This window comes from Malaclemys terrapin, chromosome 9 (assembly GCF_027887155.1).
Source record: "Malaclemys terrapin pileata isolate rMalTer1 chromosome 9, rMalTer1.hap1, whole genome shotgun sequence".
NCBI lineage: Eukaryota > Metazoa > Chordata > Testudines > Emydidae > Malaclemys > Malaclemys terrapin.
Genome location: NC_071513.1, coordinates 99,710,353 through 99,724,202, shown reverse-complemented (window position 1 = coordinate 99,724,202; position 13,850 = coordinate 99,710,353). Strand labels below are relative to the sequence as shown.

General features: G+C 41.7%; 1 protein-coding gene across 4 annotated transcripts in view; it reads left to right on the top strand.

The window, feature by feature from the left end:
• The window catches only part of DIS3L2 (DIS3 like 3'-5' exoribonuclease 2), a 262,106-nt gene that overhangs the window by 113,634 nt on the left and 134,622 nt on the right, over window positions 1–13,850 (top strand). For all 4 annotated transcript variants that reach the window (XM_054040303.1, XM_054040301.1, XM_054040300.1 and 1 more), the window contains one exon: window positions 4,371–4,544. In XM_054040303.1, coding sequence (XP_053896278.1) covers window positions 4,371–4,544 — 174 coding nt within the window. The remainder of the gene's footprint in view (window positions 1–4,370; window positions 4,545–13,850) is intronic.

The following is a 13,850-nucleotide window of genomic DNA, read 5'->3' as shown; positions in this document are numbered from 1 at the left end:
GTCATTCTTCCATTCTCTTTCCTAACTGTTGTGAAGTTCCTTGTAGCACGCTGTTAAATTGTTGCTGCATTTCAGAAATGCAAACAACAATCTCTTGAGTGTATTTGTATATCAGTTTGTAAAGCCCTTTATTTTACCTGAAAGGATCCCAGGACGTAAGATTGTTATGAATGAGACTCTCCTCTAGATCAGGATTAAATATGGTTCTTAAAGGCAAGTGGAAGTGATTCACCATCATTTGCGCCTTTTCAAGTCTATCTGAGACTGCTTGTAAACACGGATGTTTTGGAGAAATACTTTTTGGACGTGCTGACGTTTTGCTGCACTCTCCCCAAAACGGTCAAATGCAAGATTCCCTTTCCCTGTTTTCCATGGCAGGATATTATCCTTGTCCCTAACGTCAATGGAAGGGTATTAGCTCTCCGGAGAGCTGTAATGCCCAGCCATTGACGACACAGAAAGGAAATGTTAAGTCACTAACAGTTTAAAAATGTTGACGTTGACATTTTTTGAAATGTCTTGAGGTCCAGCTTAGCTGCGAGTACCCAAGAGTTGGGCAGTAAATGTTTGGCTGAAGCTGACTCATGTGACCGCTGTCATTTATAAGCTCTTGAGCTATTCTTGCTGTTCCTGATGGCAATGCAGCCCCTGGAGTGAATTACAGTGTGGTTTTTGCTCCAGGGCTTTCTATTATCCTATATGCGTTAACCTTGATCTGTTGGATTTTGCTCTGATGCAAGTCATCCTGTCTGTGTGACTGCAATATGGCCCCAATTAAAATCAGCTGTGAACTTTTTATTTCAGGGTGCTTGAGAAATGTTCCCTGGAAGATAGTAAATCACATGTTAATTACAGTTAAGGATATGAGTCCTGTATCAAACCCCTAAGTATTCAAAATTCCATTTGATCCTTACGGATCATAATCTAATTTCAGTAACCTACGCAAGAGGACATGGGCTACAGACCCTGAGCAGGAAGGCATGACATGAAAAGGTGGTTTCTTGTGACTTGAAAAACATACCAAAGTAGACACTAGAGGCCTGATTTTTCCACAAGTGTTGAACACTTGCAGCTTCCACTAGAATCAATGGGAGCAGCAGGTGTTCAGCTCCTTTGAAAATTAAGTACTGAACCATGATGGCAGTGGAGGAAGCGGAAAAGGGTTATACTTCAACACCCCTCCCCCATTTTCCCTCTCCTCTTTAATCCTTCCTTGGCCAGAAGGATGTTGTTTGAAAGACAAGACACTTCCTCCTTCCCCCTTACAGGGCTTAGTGCAGGGAACAAGGAGTCAAACCCAGGATCCGAACTTCAATTGCCTGTGTGACAGCGCACTTTGCAGCCCCTAAGCCTGGGGTGACCAGACATCCCAATATTAGGGGCTTTGTCTTACATAGGACCCTATTATTCCCCCTCCCCATCCCGATTTTTCACACTTATCTGGTCACCCTAAGTAAACCTGTAGGTTCACCAGTCCAAATCTCCCTGTACTACTACAAAACACTGGGCATTAAATGAGAATTTCTATGTTGTATAGTTGCTGCTGTAAGAAAGAAAGAAAATTGTATCTTGTTTAGTTAAGTTAAAATAACATTAAGGATCAGACTGAGACAAACATGTTGAAGTTGAGGAGTAAGGCTGGATGCCAAATGCATGTGTGTCTTCAATACAGCTTATACATAAAACTGAATCAATGAAGGCCAATATCTTTTATCGCTGCTTTATTCGTCCAGAGAATATGAACGCTACAACTTAATGCAGAACAAAGTGCACAGTCCTTTGTAGCATACTACATAATCTGAAAGATTTATTATACAGCCCTCCTTAGTGCGAAAAAGAGATAACATTACCTACCCCTTATAAAGATGTACCATGCAAATGGAGTCTATTATATAAGTTTATGGCACAGTTGAAACACTGGGAACATTCTGCATATTCAAATTACAGGTACACAGTTTTTTGCCTGTATTAGGAAAGTAATTAGTGCCTGTTTTCGCTCATTAAAATTAAAGCAGAAGGATCAGTATCATGGCAACTTTTCATACATTGCAGAACCTTGCTTACAGAGGTTGCATTCCCTGGCATTATTGTGTCTACCCAATCTTGTCAATCTTATTCTGATTACCATCTACATGTATGTAAATTAATTTCCTTGGGCCAGGGTTCTAGACTCATGGACTTTAAGGCTAGAAGGGACCATCAGGATCATCTAGTCTGACCTGCACATTGCAGCCCACAGAACCTCACCCCCCCACTCCTGTAACAGACCCCTGACCTCTGGCTGTGTTACTGACGTCCTCAAATCATGGTTTAAAGACTTTGAGCTACAGAGACTCCACTATTTACACTAGTTTAAAGCTACTATGACCATGGGGTCAGTACAAATCTGGATACAATAGGGAAGAGGCCCCTCTCTTCTTTTCATTTTTCCACCTAACTCTTTTACTCTCCATTAGAAACTTTCACTAGCGACCCCTCTAATTCCACAGTTTGAGCTTTTCACTTTTGTATATGATCAACTTTCTGGTGTGGAGAGGGGAGGAGAGGTGTATGGTGTATTGTATAGGGGGAGCTTGCTAACGAACTCCAACCCAAGTAGCCGTCACTGACTGTAATATAATTAAATCCATGTAAACTTGTCCCACTGTTCCTCTGCATAACCGATTTTTTAAAAGTTTTTTCTTAATAAAAATGAGAGAAAAATAATTTAAAATGTAAAGCAATGCAATCAAGTCGTTTTAGTTGATGATAGATGAACAGTGTGACAGTGGGTCTATGCAGAGAACCTGGACAATCTTGTCTCCTTTGCCTGTAAAGTGCCATTTGCCCTAATGGTGGTGTATTAAAACAAATAAAAATACAAACCTCACCTTATCCACAGAGCAGTGTAGGATATGTGAAGGACAGTGTCTAGGACTGTGTCACATTTCTAGTCAGATAGGGAGAGTGTTGCTTTGTCACTTCACTAATGTGGAGTCCCAGTTAGTTTCTGTGCCATTTTCAGCTAAATCCTTGTGTAAACGAAATACAGTGAAGGCCAGAGGCTTAGGAAATACGTTCTGTGAGATGTGCACTGGAGCTGAGGGAAGATTTCTGGCGGCAGGATAGACAAATGTATGTAGAGCTCCTCATCAAAGATTATTAGAATGGGTCACACAATGTTGCCTTCATCTGTGACTCCCGTCCAGAACTTCAGCCCCTTTCCAGCAGTAGGAGAGTCCAAAGGCTTATGATAGCCAGAGGAGGAGAGCTAGATCGCTGAGTGTCCTCAGGCCTTGAAAGAGTCTGGAAGATGGTTTGAAATAGGTGCATAAATGCTATTCGTGTAAGACAGAAAAGAGGGTATTTGGGCATGTTAACTCCTCTGTCTATGGAGGCCATCAATTTTATTCCTTTTCCATAGCGATTAGATGGCTCTATGAATTTGCTCCATTTCGAAGTTCCGAAGTGGTTCAGGGAGTGAAGGGCAGCCTTTAAAGGGGCGGAATCTGTTTGTGTTTCTGATTGCAGCAATCTGTTGGTAGAATTGTGGCAACACTGAAGAGGACCCTGTGCGACCTTCAGCTGAATTCACTTTTCCATACCAGGCCTTCAATCCCAGAGCATGTTCACCACGAAATAATAGTGGATCCAGTGTCTCTTAAGTGACAGAAATCTTGTAACTTAAAGTCCTTGTGCAATGCATAGGCATGTTAGCGCTCTGGACTGCCCGCAAGTTTTAGTTCTCAGAGAGTTCTTAGTCTTTTGGCCTTTTAGGGACTGAATAGCCGTGTGTGCTCAGCTCTTTGAGAGTGTGTTTTAAGTAGAGCTATCGGAGACCAGGCTGGGAACCCTTGATATGAACAGGTCTAGGGCAGTGAGATCACACCTCCTTTCTTTATGGCTAGGCGAGGGGGTGATCCCAACGTTTTTCTGTTGTTGTATGGGGCATTGTGTGAAAGAGGTTGAGAACCATTGATCCATAGAACTGAAGCAATGGGGTGGCGGGACTTGAGCGGGCTCACGCTTTGGTCCCTGCTCCTGGGGTCATGTAGTAATTTTTGTTGTCAGAAGGGGGTCGCGGTGCAGTGAAGTTGGAGACCCCCTGATATAAATGGTGTCCTTAAATGAGATGCACAAAATGTCAGTAGCATGGAGTCTGACTAGTGTTTTACATCTTCCCCAGCATACATAAGGCATGGGATTGCCCTACTCCCTTCCCAGTCTTCCACCACAAGTCAGGAAGGTGGATTAAATGGGTGAAAATATATCTGTTCTTGATGGCTCAGTCATGGATGCTGCAGCAGGCCTCTCCAGGGATAGCAGCCGATCGAGAGTTCTAGGTACATAACTAAATAAAAGTACCCTTTCTTTCTGCTTCCATTCTCTAGGCAAATGGCCAAAAGTCTTGGGCAGGCTGGTGAAATTGAGCCTGAAACAGAAGGGATCCTGACGGAGTACGGTGTGGATTTCTCTGACTTCTCCCGAGACGTTCTGGAATGCCTTCCCCAGAGCCTGCCCTGGGTCATCCCACCCGCAGAGTTGGCCAACAGGAGAGATTTAAGGTAACAGCAAACTCTCTCTGGTCTCAAGGTTGTTCTTGTGTTGGTGTGATTTTTCGCTTCACAGGTGTTGTCTCATCACACCATTCAGAGGCCCTGCCTTCCTGTGTTAGCTTGGCAAGCAGCCCTGCTCTTCAAAAAGAAAGCAAACGGCCAGTGTTTTGGGGAAGCATTTGGTATAGCAAAGGGTATTTTCGTCAAAAGAACTATTGAAGACAACATTAATACCTAGATAAAGAATTGAATGCCTGGCATCTAATTGGAGAGCTTTCTTTTTTGTCTGGAATGCTTTAAATACTTTAGTGATCGTTTTTGTAACAAGAACAGGAGTCCTTGTGGCACCTTAGAGACTAATAAATTTGTTAGTCTCTAAGGTGCCACAAGTACTCCTGTTCTTTTTGCGGATACAGACTAACACGGCTGCTACTCTGAAACCAGTTTTTGTAACGTTTCTCTATTAATGCATGGGATTTATTTTTTTTTTTTAGACTCACAAAAGTTCCCAGTGCTTATTTTTTTCAGGTCTGACAATAATTCTAGGTTCTATGTAAAGATGTTTCTGGTATATGAATTCTCACTGAACCGCTGGTAATGTACCTACAACTGTCTTGGGTTCTCTGATTTGTTACACTGAAGCTCAGTGACACTCAGACAGTCCCCTGCGTTGCCTGGGTTGTTTGGTTGTGGCTTTTTTCGATGTTTTGAAGCGTTGGCAGTTCGCATTTTAGGGACATGGTGCGCACTGTCTGATGGTGCTTCCCTGCTGATTGTTACTAAGGTAAATGTTGGCATGGTTTTGATTCCTAAAGGCAGAGGTTTCCGTTGTCTGTGTTGGTGTAAAGGCATGCGTGCATTTGTACCCACAGCAAGTTCCATTCCCTCTTAGCATACTTACGTAGTTCCCATTAAGGGTAACAGATTGTGTCCAGGGGAGGATAGACACCAGCATTAAGTATCTGTATCTGGAGTCCAGAGTTGAAATGCCAGTACACCACACATATCCAAGTCTTTGGGCTGGGATGGAGGTGGAAAAAGGAAGATGATTTAGCAGTTGGAAAAGGAGACCAGGGCCAAGTTTGGGTCCTTTTCCTGATTCTGTCACTGATTTACTGTGTGGCCTTTGGCAAGTCACTACGTCGCTGTGGGTTGCAGCCTGTGTAAAATGGGGATACTGTCGACCTCACAGCAGCATTGCGAGGCTTAAATTATGTCTATGAAGTTCTCTGTATCCTTGGATGTAGGTAATTATGTATTTTGTAATGATAACTGTTAAGATCAGAACTACCAAAGATTTCTCTCCCGGCTTTGCAGCTGTGCTCTACATAAGATTGAATGGTTTCCTCTTAAGCCTGGTTCTCCACTCCAGTGGAGCAAAAGCTGGCATAGTCTGTTGAAATCAGTGGAACAACATTGGTATAAAAATGGAGTAACTCAGTAGAGAATCAGGTTCCTTATTTGCTAGTGTCAGACTTCAGATATTAGATTTCAGATTTGGAATGACTGAAAACACAATGGTACAAGATGTCACTCCCCCACAGGCATTAGGCTACAGGGTGGATGTCACTCGAGTGTTCTTATTTTGGGGCTCTTGGCTACACGTCAGCGAAGAGGGAGCAGTCTTCCTCTAATTTCTTCTGCCCTAGCAGTAATGCTGTTGCAGGCAGATGAGGAACTTGACTTGTCTCAGATTACACAGTCATTCTTGGAAACAAATTCCAAATGCATTTCTTGGTTTTGTTACTGATTTTTTACAGTGAGAATTCTCAAGGCAATCGGCACCCCATAACGGTTTTGCAGCTTGGCCATTTAAATCCTTCTCTCTGATTAAACCGGCTGTCTCTTCATAGAGATGGTGAACACTGCAAAGTAACTTTCCTTGTTTGCTCAAATATAACCCTGCTGTCAAAGCTTCCAAAATAATTACTTATGTTAGTCCTGTATTAATACTTTCAATGTTAATTACCATATTGCTACTTATTAGTCTCCTAAACACACCTGAAGCTAGTATGAAGTTTCTGTGCCTGGATATGAAAGGTAAATTACATGTGAATCTTTCTATTAGCTTGCTTTTTGATAGCCTGAAAGTGGGAGTTTGCCAGCTCCAAAAGAAAATGATTTTTTATTAACAAAAATAACGTGGGGCCTACCTAATTGGAATCCACTCCTCTTTCCCCTACGTTCCACTTCCCTGCCATCAAAAACCGCTCACACCATTCAGTGATAGGTCTGGGTGTCTTCTCCTCTGGGGGCATGACCCATTGCCCCTTGAGACAGGTGCTGGCAAAGGGGGTAGTCGTAAGACTTTTAACCTTCCATCTTGGTGTTTTTGACTAGCTTTTGGTACTCTCTTGGCAGCCAGTATGTTGTATATTGTCAGCACAGTACAATGCTTGATCTGCACATGCGCAAATTAGGCACCGACAAATATATATGCAGAATTTCATACATTTGAACTTGAGTATCTGTATGCACATATTGTAACTATGTATGTTAGTAGTTGCTCGGTCTTGTTTCTTTACTACATAGAGAGTGATTTTCACTGAAGCTACGGTGTTATTTACAATATCGTAAGTCTGTACTGTACTGTAAGTCTTCATCTATGCTACAGAAAGAGCCATCTTAACTGAAATGCTTTTAAATAAGATTCATGCTAAAACGTAACCAGTGTAAACATGGTATCATCTTACACTTTATATTTTAGAGCTTGTTCTAAATCCCCACCTGTTCTATAATACTTTTTTGTCAATGCTATCTGTAAACCAGTTGTGTGGGCTCTTGGTCATCCTTGTTAGCATGAATCAGATAAAAAACCATGTTAGCAATACTAGTTTAGCCTCTAGTAGCGCTTGCTATTGCCACTCATTCCGTTAGTGTAGAAGATGGTCTCAGTTACTTGACTATTGCTTGGATTCCTCTATTGTCTGATGGCCGAGTGGTTGACAGGGCACTTCTCTTTGGGTTTCCATGACTGAGACTCTTGTGAAGTATTGTGCATTATAATATTTCCCCTAGTTCTGAAGGTAACTTTCTGACAAGGTGAAACTGGGATACATAAGACTCTCTCCTGCTCGAAACATGTCTTTTTGGTCTATACTAATGTAGAAAAACAGTCTCTTCAAAACCATGAGTTATGTTTGTTAATACGTCTTTGGAGTACTTAGCTGGAGGAATGATTACTTAGCTAAAAGGAATCTCACACAAAGGAAAGATCGTGAACATGGCTTTAGGTCAAAATAAAGCAATGGGTCATACTAATCCATAGAGGATGTTAACACTGATCAGTGTAAAGCAATGATTTTACTAGTCTATGCTATCTTGTAAATATATTTCCCCAGCTTGCTGAAAGTTTCGTCTTTACAAAAGGTGTACTGTTACCATGTTTAGGGACTTGCTTTACTGAACTATCCTATATCTTTCATGTAGTCACTTCAAGGAGATCAGTTTTTTCCTCCATCCAAATATTTATCAAAAAAGTTTTAAAAAATATTTTAATAGTACATAATATGCAAAATCCTTAGACAGTTACAAAATTTCCCGCTTTTATAGGTTAAATTCCCATCTCTGCTACTAAGTCACTATAGTATTCTGGGCAACCTCTTGATCTCTCTCTATTTCATTTTATTCATTTGTAAAATGAGACAAATATTTCATAGGTGCTGTAACTAATGGATTTCAAAGGACATTGAGGTTCTATAATGAAAAGTGCTAGATGATGATGAAGTGTTATCATTGTGTACTGACAACTGCCATTTCAACAGAGAGCTTGGATTTTATGGTATTTGACCAGTATAGTTTATGAAATGTGTGTTCCAGAATCTGTAAACACAATTAGGATCAGAATTCCTTTTTCTCCCCTTCTCTCTCTCTGATTGACTGGAACTAAATTAGAAAAGAGGAATGCTTGGTTTGCTATGTAAAAGAAACGTTGAGACTGGAAGAGTGGTGTGGCAGAGGCAAATTCTGAAATGACATACTTCTAGCCATTTTCTGGTCTTCTCCATTGCTTCAGCCTGTAAATTTCATTTCCTTGTTTGCTTTATCCTGAGTGTTTCACCTGTGTAGTATAGAACATCACTAGTGAAAAGAAGAGGGTCAGAGCAAACAAGGAAATTCAAATTTCAGAGGTGGATGTAGCAGTGAGGGGAGTAGAGGAGGAAACCCTTTGAAGAGGTTTAGCCAAAAATCTAAGAAACCTAAAAGCTATTTCTAAGGCTTGTTCCAAATGTTTCTAATTTCATTCATATCTTTTTGTTTCTTTTACTGCTAAACTGGGACAAGAAACCAAAGCCAGGAAAGTCCGATCATAGTGGGAAACAAAAACCTAAATATTGGAGAGAGAAAAAAGGCCGTTCTTTGCAGAGCAATTCTGCCTTTTGCATGTCTCCCATTGTTAGTGTTACTGTGGAAAATGTATAACGTCACTCTTTTGGAAAGCTCTAACCCTCGTTGAACTAGAGATGGTTTATATAGTCTAACATGGAAGAACTTGAGGATATCTATTTCTTTACCATTCGCCTAATAACGAGTGAGTCCAGTGACCTCCGCTGGACCATTACAAATGCGAAACTTGGCTCTCAAAATTGCTTGCTCTAAATTTTCCAGTTGCTTTCTCTTTTTTTCCATTTGATGTCATCCTGCCAACTAGTGATTTTATTATTATAAACAGGACATTGTATTCACTTTTAAGAAGAAATATGAAGCTGGAGGTAAAATTACAAACTGCAGTTTCTCAGCTGCCAAAATAGAAAACAATGAGCTAAAAATACGGAGCAGAGAAAGAAACACTGAAATATCTGCAGGATGAATCGTCTGAAGAGCAAAAATTTTCATTTTCCACCCCAACTAACTCTCTAATGTTGTCTTGTAAGCAAAATTGCAGCACCGATGCGAATACTGAATATTGAGGGCACTGCAAAGAAACAACCTGAGGAGCCAATGCACAGAAGTGAGAAGTTGTCGTTGAACAATTAATGATCATTCTGTTTCCCTATGAGCAGAGTTAATGAAATGTTGTTCTTACAAATGAAAAGCCCCAACAGTATGACAGAGCTGTAGATTCATAGATTCTGAACACAGGCCATAGAACTTCCCAAGAATAATTCCTAGCACATATAGAGTTAATATTTTGAGATATTTCAAGGCGTGATATCTGTTGACCACAAGTTGTGATGTCCTCAGAGGTACTACATAGCTACCTACAGTTACTAAGGTTTTGCAGAGTAAATAGTAACTTTAATTGCCCCTTAACAACTGTTGCATCCGTCCTTTCTTTGATAGGAGAAGTAGAAAAAGAGGAGGTACTCTCCCTTGTCTTTATGTTCTATTCTGAACAGGGAGGCTCTGTTCTTAGCACTGTTTGTAATTGGAAACCACCGGCAACAGAACAGTTCCTACATTGCAATTCTGCCCACTATTTGTGTCGTGTTTGAGGAATGGTGCAGATAGTAATAAGGATTAGCAGTGTTTATATTAAAGACTTAATATCAGACTCTTAACTGTGCATGCCCAAGTAGATTGTTGGTTGATAAAATTAGAACTGATGGTAAAAATGGCAGCATTCTGCTCCCAGCAAAGTGCCTGGTGAGTAGGAAGGAGAGTAGACTGAGACAGTTGGCTCTTCTGGGCAGGTGGAAGACTTGAAAGGGTATAAATCAGATAAAACATTATTCAACAATTTTCCCTGGAGATTTTCCGCTGCAGAAAGCTTGGGTTAAGTATAATTAGAGCAAGACTTATCCTACTGTAATAGAATATGTAAAAATGCCCGGGTTTCTTAAGGAACCTGACAAATAGCGTGTTTAATAAATGTGTAAACGTTGCTGCAAATCTGAGTCTGTCATCCTGAGATCCTGTGGAAAGACCCCCAGGACTAGATTATGTTTCCTTACTCATGTGAGCAGCAGCTTATTTTGCATGTATCCCCACTGAAATCAGGAGGATGGTTTGAGGAGCACAAAGTATTACTCAGTGGTGATCTCAGTCTAGCGCATAGCTAGCAAGGCCAGTTGCAAAAGCCACTGTATCTACTCTAGGTTGTTCTTGACTGGCACCATGCTATCTCTCCTACTGTGTTGGGCCGGGGAACCATTCCCTTCCTGAACCAATGTGAATAAACCAGTATTAGAAGATACACCTGATGGAGCTGAATAAATAAACTTTTAGTGATGCACAGATGTGTGTTCTTATTCCAGTGATGTGGTTAAGCTAATTAGCTGACTTCGTCAGAGCCTGTTCCCTGTATATGTTGCTTTTTTCCCTAACCTACGCTTGCACTGAAAAAAAAAAACAGTAGGATGGTAGCTTAATTTCTTACTAAATGACATGCAGTGGTTGCTATCACATGTTGCAACCTGGGGTTGGCATATCGTGCTAGAAATGCGGGGGTTGGGGGGTGTTGAACGGAGGCAACATGAGCTATTGGGAGCACAGCTGTACAAGCACACTATTGCATGGAAACTGGTGGATTGTAGGGTTATTTCCCATCAGTGGCCTCTGGTAGCCTAAAGAACAAATCAAAGCTCATTGAGTGGGGAATGTTTTGCCTGAGAGGGTTGTCATCACACTGAACTTTGACGTTCTGCATGTTGCATTGTTCCTGTACAGCTGAGTATTTTCTGTAAAAAATAATGTAGGGGGCATGGAATCCAGTCAACTCGAGTCTGTTTGGGAACAGGTCCGTTCTTGTCAGACTTCCAATGGTAGATAGTGAGGCTTCGATGGGAGTTTTAGAGGGAGAAAAACCAGCACTCTAAGGCCACGGTTCTCAACCCTGGGTGTCTAAGGTTATGCTGCTAATTCTGTATTTAGATACGTAATTAAAGTGGCCTGATGTTCAAAGGAGCTGAGTACCTGCATCTCCCATTGACTTCAGAGGCATGAGTTCGTGCTTTGTCCCTCTGAAAACCAGGCCACTTTTGGTGACATATCTAAATACGGGTTGAGGAGTTCAGGCATCCAGCCTTGAAAGTGTTGGCTGACATTGGCATCTGTCACCACCATAGAGAAAACAATTTCTTCACAATTCTTGATCAGATGTTGCATTATTTCCCTTTTCATAATGACAGGTTAACCAAAGGCATGACAAACTGTTTGTTACATGGAACCATTTTTTCATTGAAGTCTCATTCTGGTACCCTGGGTATGGAGCCTCCTTTGGAGGATGCACACAAATGCTGAACTTTTGGAGCAATGAGCAAGGGCCAATGCAGATCCCAACATCTGGGTTGGGAGTTTATAAGGACCCACAACCCCACACCACACTCAGTGCATTTCAACTGCTAAGGCAGAGAGACCAGTACTCTCTTTATGTCCCCTCTTTACTCCTGCCTTTGTTGGCTGGTCTTTGTTTTGTTGTATAACTTTAGGTTCTATCTCGTGGCACAGGCTGCCATAGAGCAGTTCTGTGGGCCACGTCCCAGATGCTGATGGAATCGCTAGAATATAATCTGATGGAATAGCCTCCTCTTGCCTTTTGCCCCAATTCTGGTTCTCAGTTTAGTTGGTTGAGGTTTGTTCCGTTTACTCTGCAGAAGAAAAGCCCTAGGTGTCCTCTCCGATGTAGCTGGGATACCTGATTTCTCAAACTGCTTCTTGATGATTGATTCCTATTCCTTGTGTTCTTATGTCCACAGTCATGTAAAAGAAAACCCAAGCCACAATATGGAGGGTGTGAAGACATTTTGGTTCTGTATGACTTTAAGGACTACCCTTAAAATTCCACCACACCTCCATACCATAGTGATACGGAAAAGTTAGATGTAGTTCGAACATGTGAGTAACAAAAATAACCAGGGGGCTGAAAGGATTGACTTACAGGGAAAATTTAGCTGTTAAATGTGTATTAACAAAGAGGCTAGTGGCTTGAATGATGCTTAATGGCTAACAAATATATGAATCGCTATGGTGGGATAAGAATTATTTAGGTTGGTAGAAAGAGATATTACTAGGACAACTGGGCTAAAACTAAGGGTATGTCCAGACTACCCGCCATATCGGCGGGTAGCGATCGATTTATCGGAGATCGATATATCGCATCTCATTAAGATGCGATATATCCATCCCCGAACGCGCTCCCCGTCGACTCCGGAACTCCACCGGAGCAAGCGGCGGTAGCAGAGTCGACGGGGGAGCCGCAGCCGTCGATCCCGCGCCGTGAGGACGGGAGGTAAGTCGGAATAAGGTATGTCGACTTCAGCTACGGTATTCCTGTAGCTGAAGTTGCGTATCTTACATCGACACCCTCTCCCCCAGTGTAGACCAGGCCTTACAGAGGAAATCTTTTCTGTTGTTCATCCTAAATTAGACTGCATCATAGACTCCCACGGGTATGTTGGAAACCCCGTTGCTTAAGATGTTTAAAACTCTAGACTGGACAAAGTACTTGCATACATACTGCAGAGAACAGTCCAGCACTGGCCCATGGGAGATGGATGACCTAATGTCTTTTCCGTTTTTAGCTTCTGAGAGTCTATGATTAAAGAAGTTTACATGATGAAAGCGTGTTTTCAATTAAACTCCTGCTCTCATTCTTGCATGGGATAAAGGTGGGGCAGAAAGCTCCATGTGCTTGAGGCACAATGATAGCATAACTTGTAGAAATTTAAATAGTGATCTCTTCTATATGCCATGGCTTTTTAAATGGTTTACTGTTTGTCATCAGTCCAGAGAACTTTGCTCATCTTACGCTGAAGCCATAAGTAAATAGCTGAAATCGGTCCTGGTTCAGCAAATCAAGGAGCACTGTTCAATGAAAATTAAAATGTGTATTACTGCTGTTGTGTAATGCATCAGGATCACTGTAAGCAGGGCTCTGGAGCTGTGCTCCGGCTCCGCTCCAGCTCCAGGCAAAAACCTGCAGCTCCACTGCTCCGGAGCTGCTCCACACTCCCGCTCCGGCCTCCGCTCCAAAGCCCTGACCGTAAGCCTTCCTTTTTGACTTGAATCAGTTGAGGCAAGGCTTTAGCTAAAAAATAAACATGAAAAATTTTAAAGACCTGATCTGGGTTGACATATTAAGATGAGACTTCTGATGTTTGTGTACCTGTGGGAGTGGATTCTTGGGAGCTTGTGCCATGGGTGGATTCGGGTAATGCAGTCTTTCTTTTTACTCCCAATTAGTTTATAATTAGTTCATTTTGCGGTGTTCATTTAACTGTACAAAGAAAAAATTATAGAGTTACTTTTGCAAGCGTGTGTCTTTTCCAAAGTATCTTAAGGTGCCTTCAGAGGCTCATTTGAAATGCTTCTATTGCATGCTTCTCCTGTGAAAATATTCCTTTTAAGAGCCTGTCTTGTAAACAGTTGTCCCAG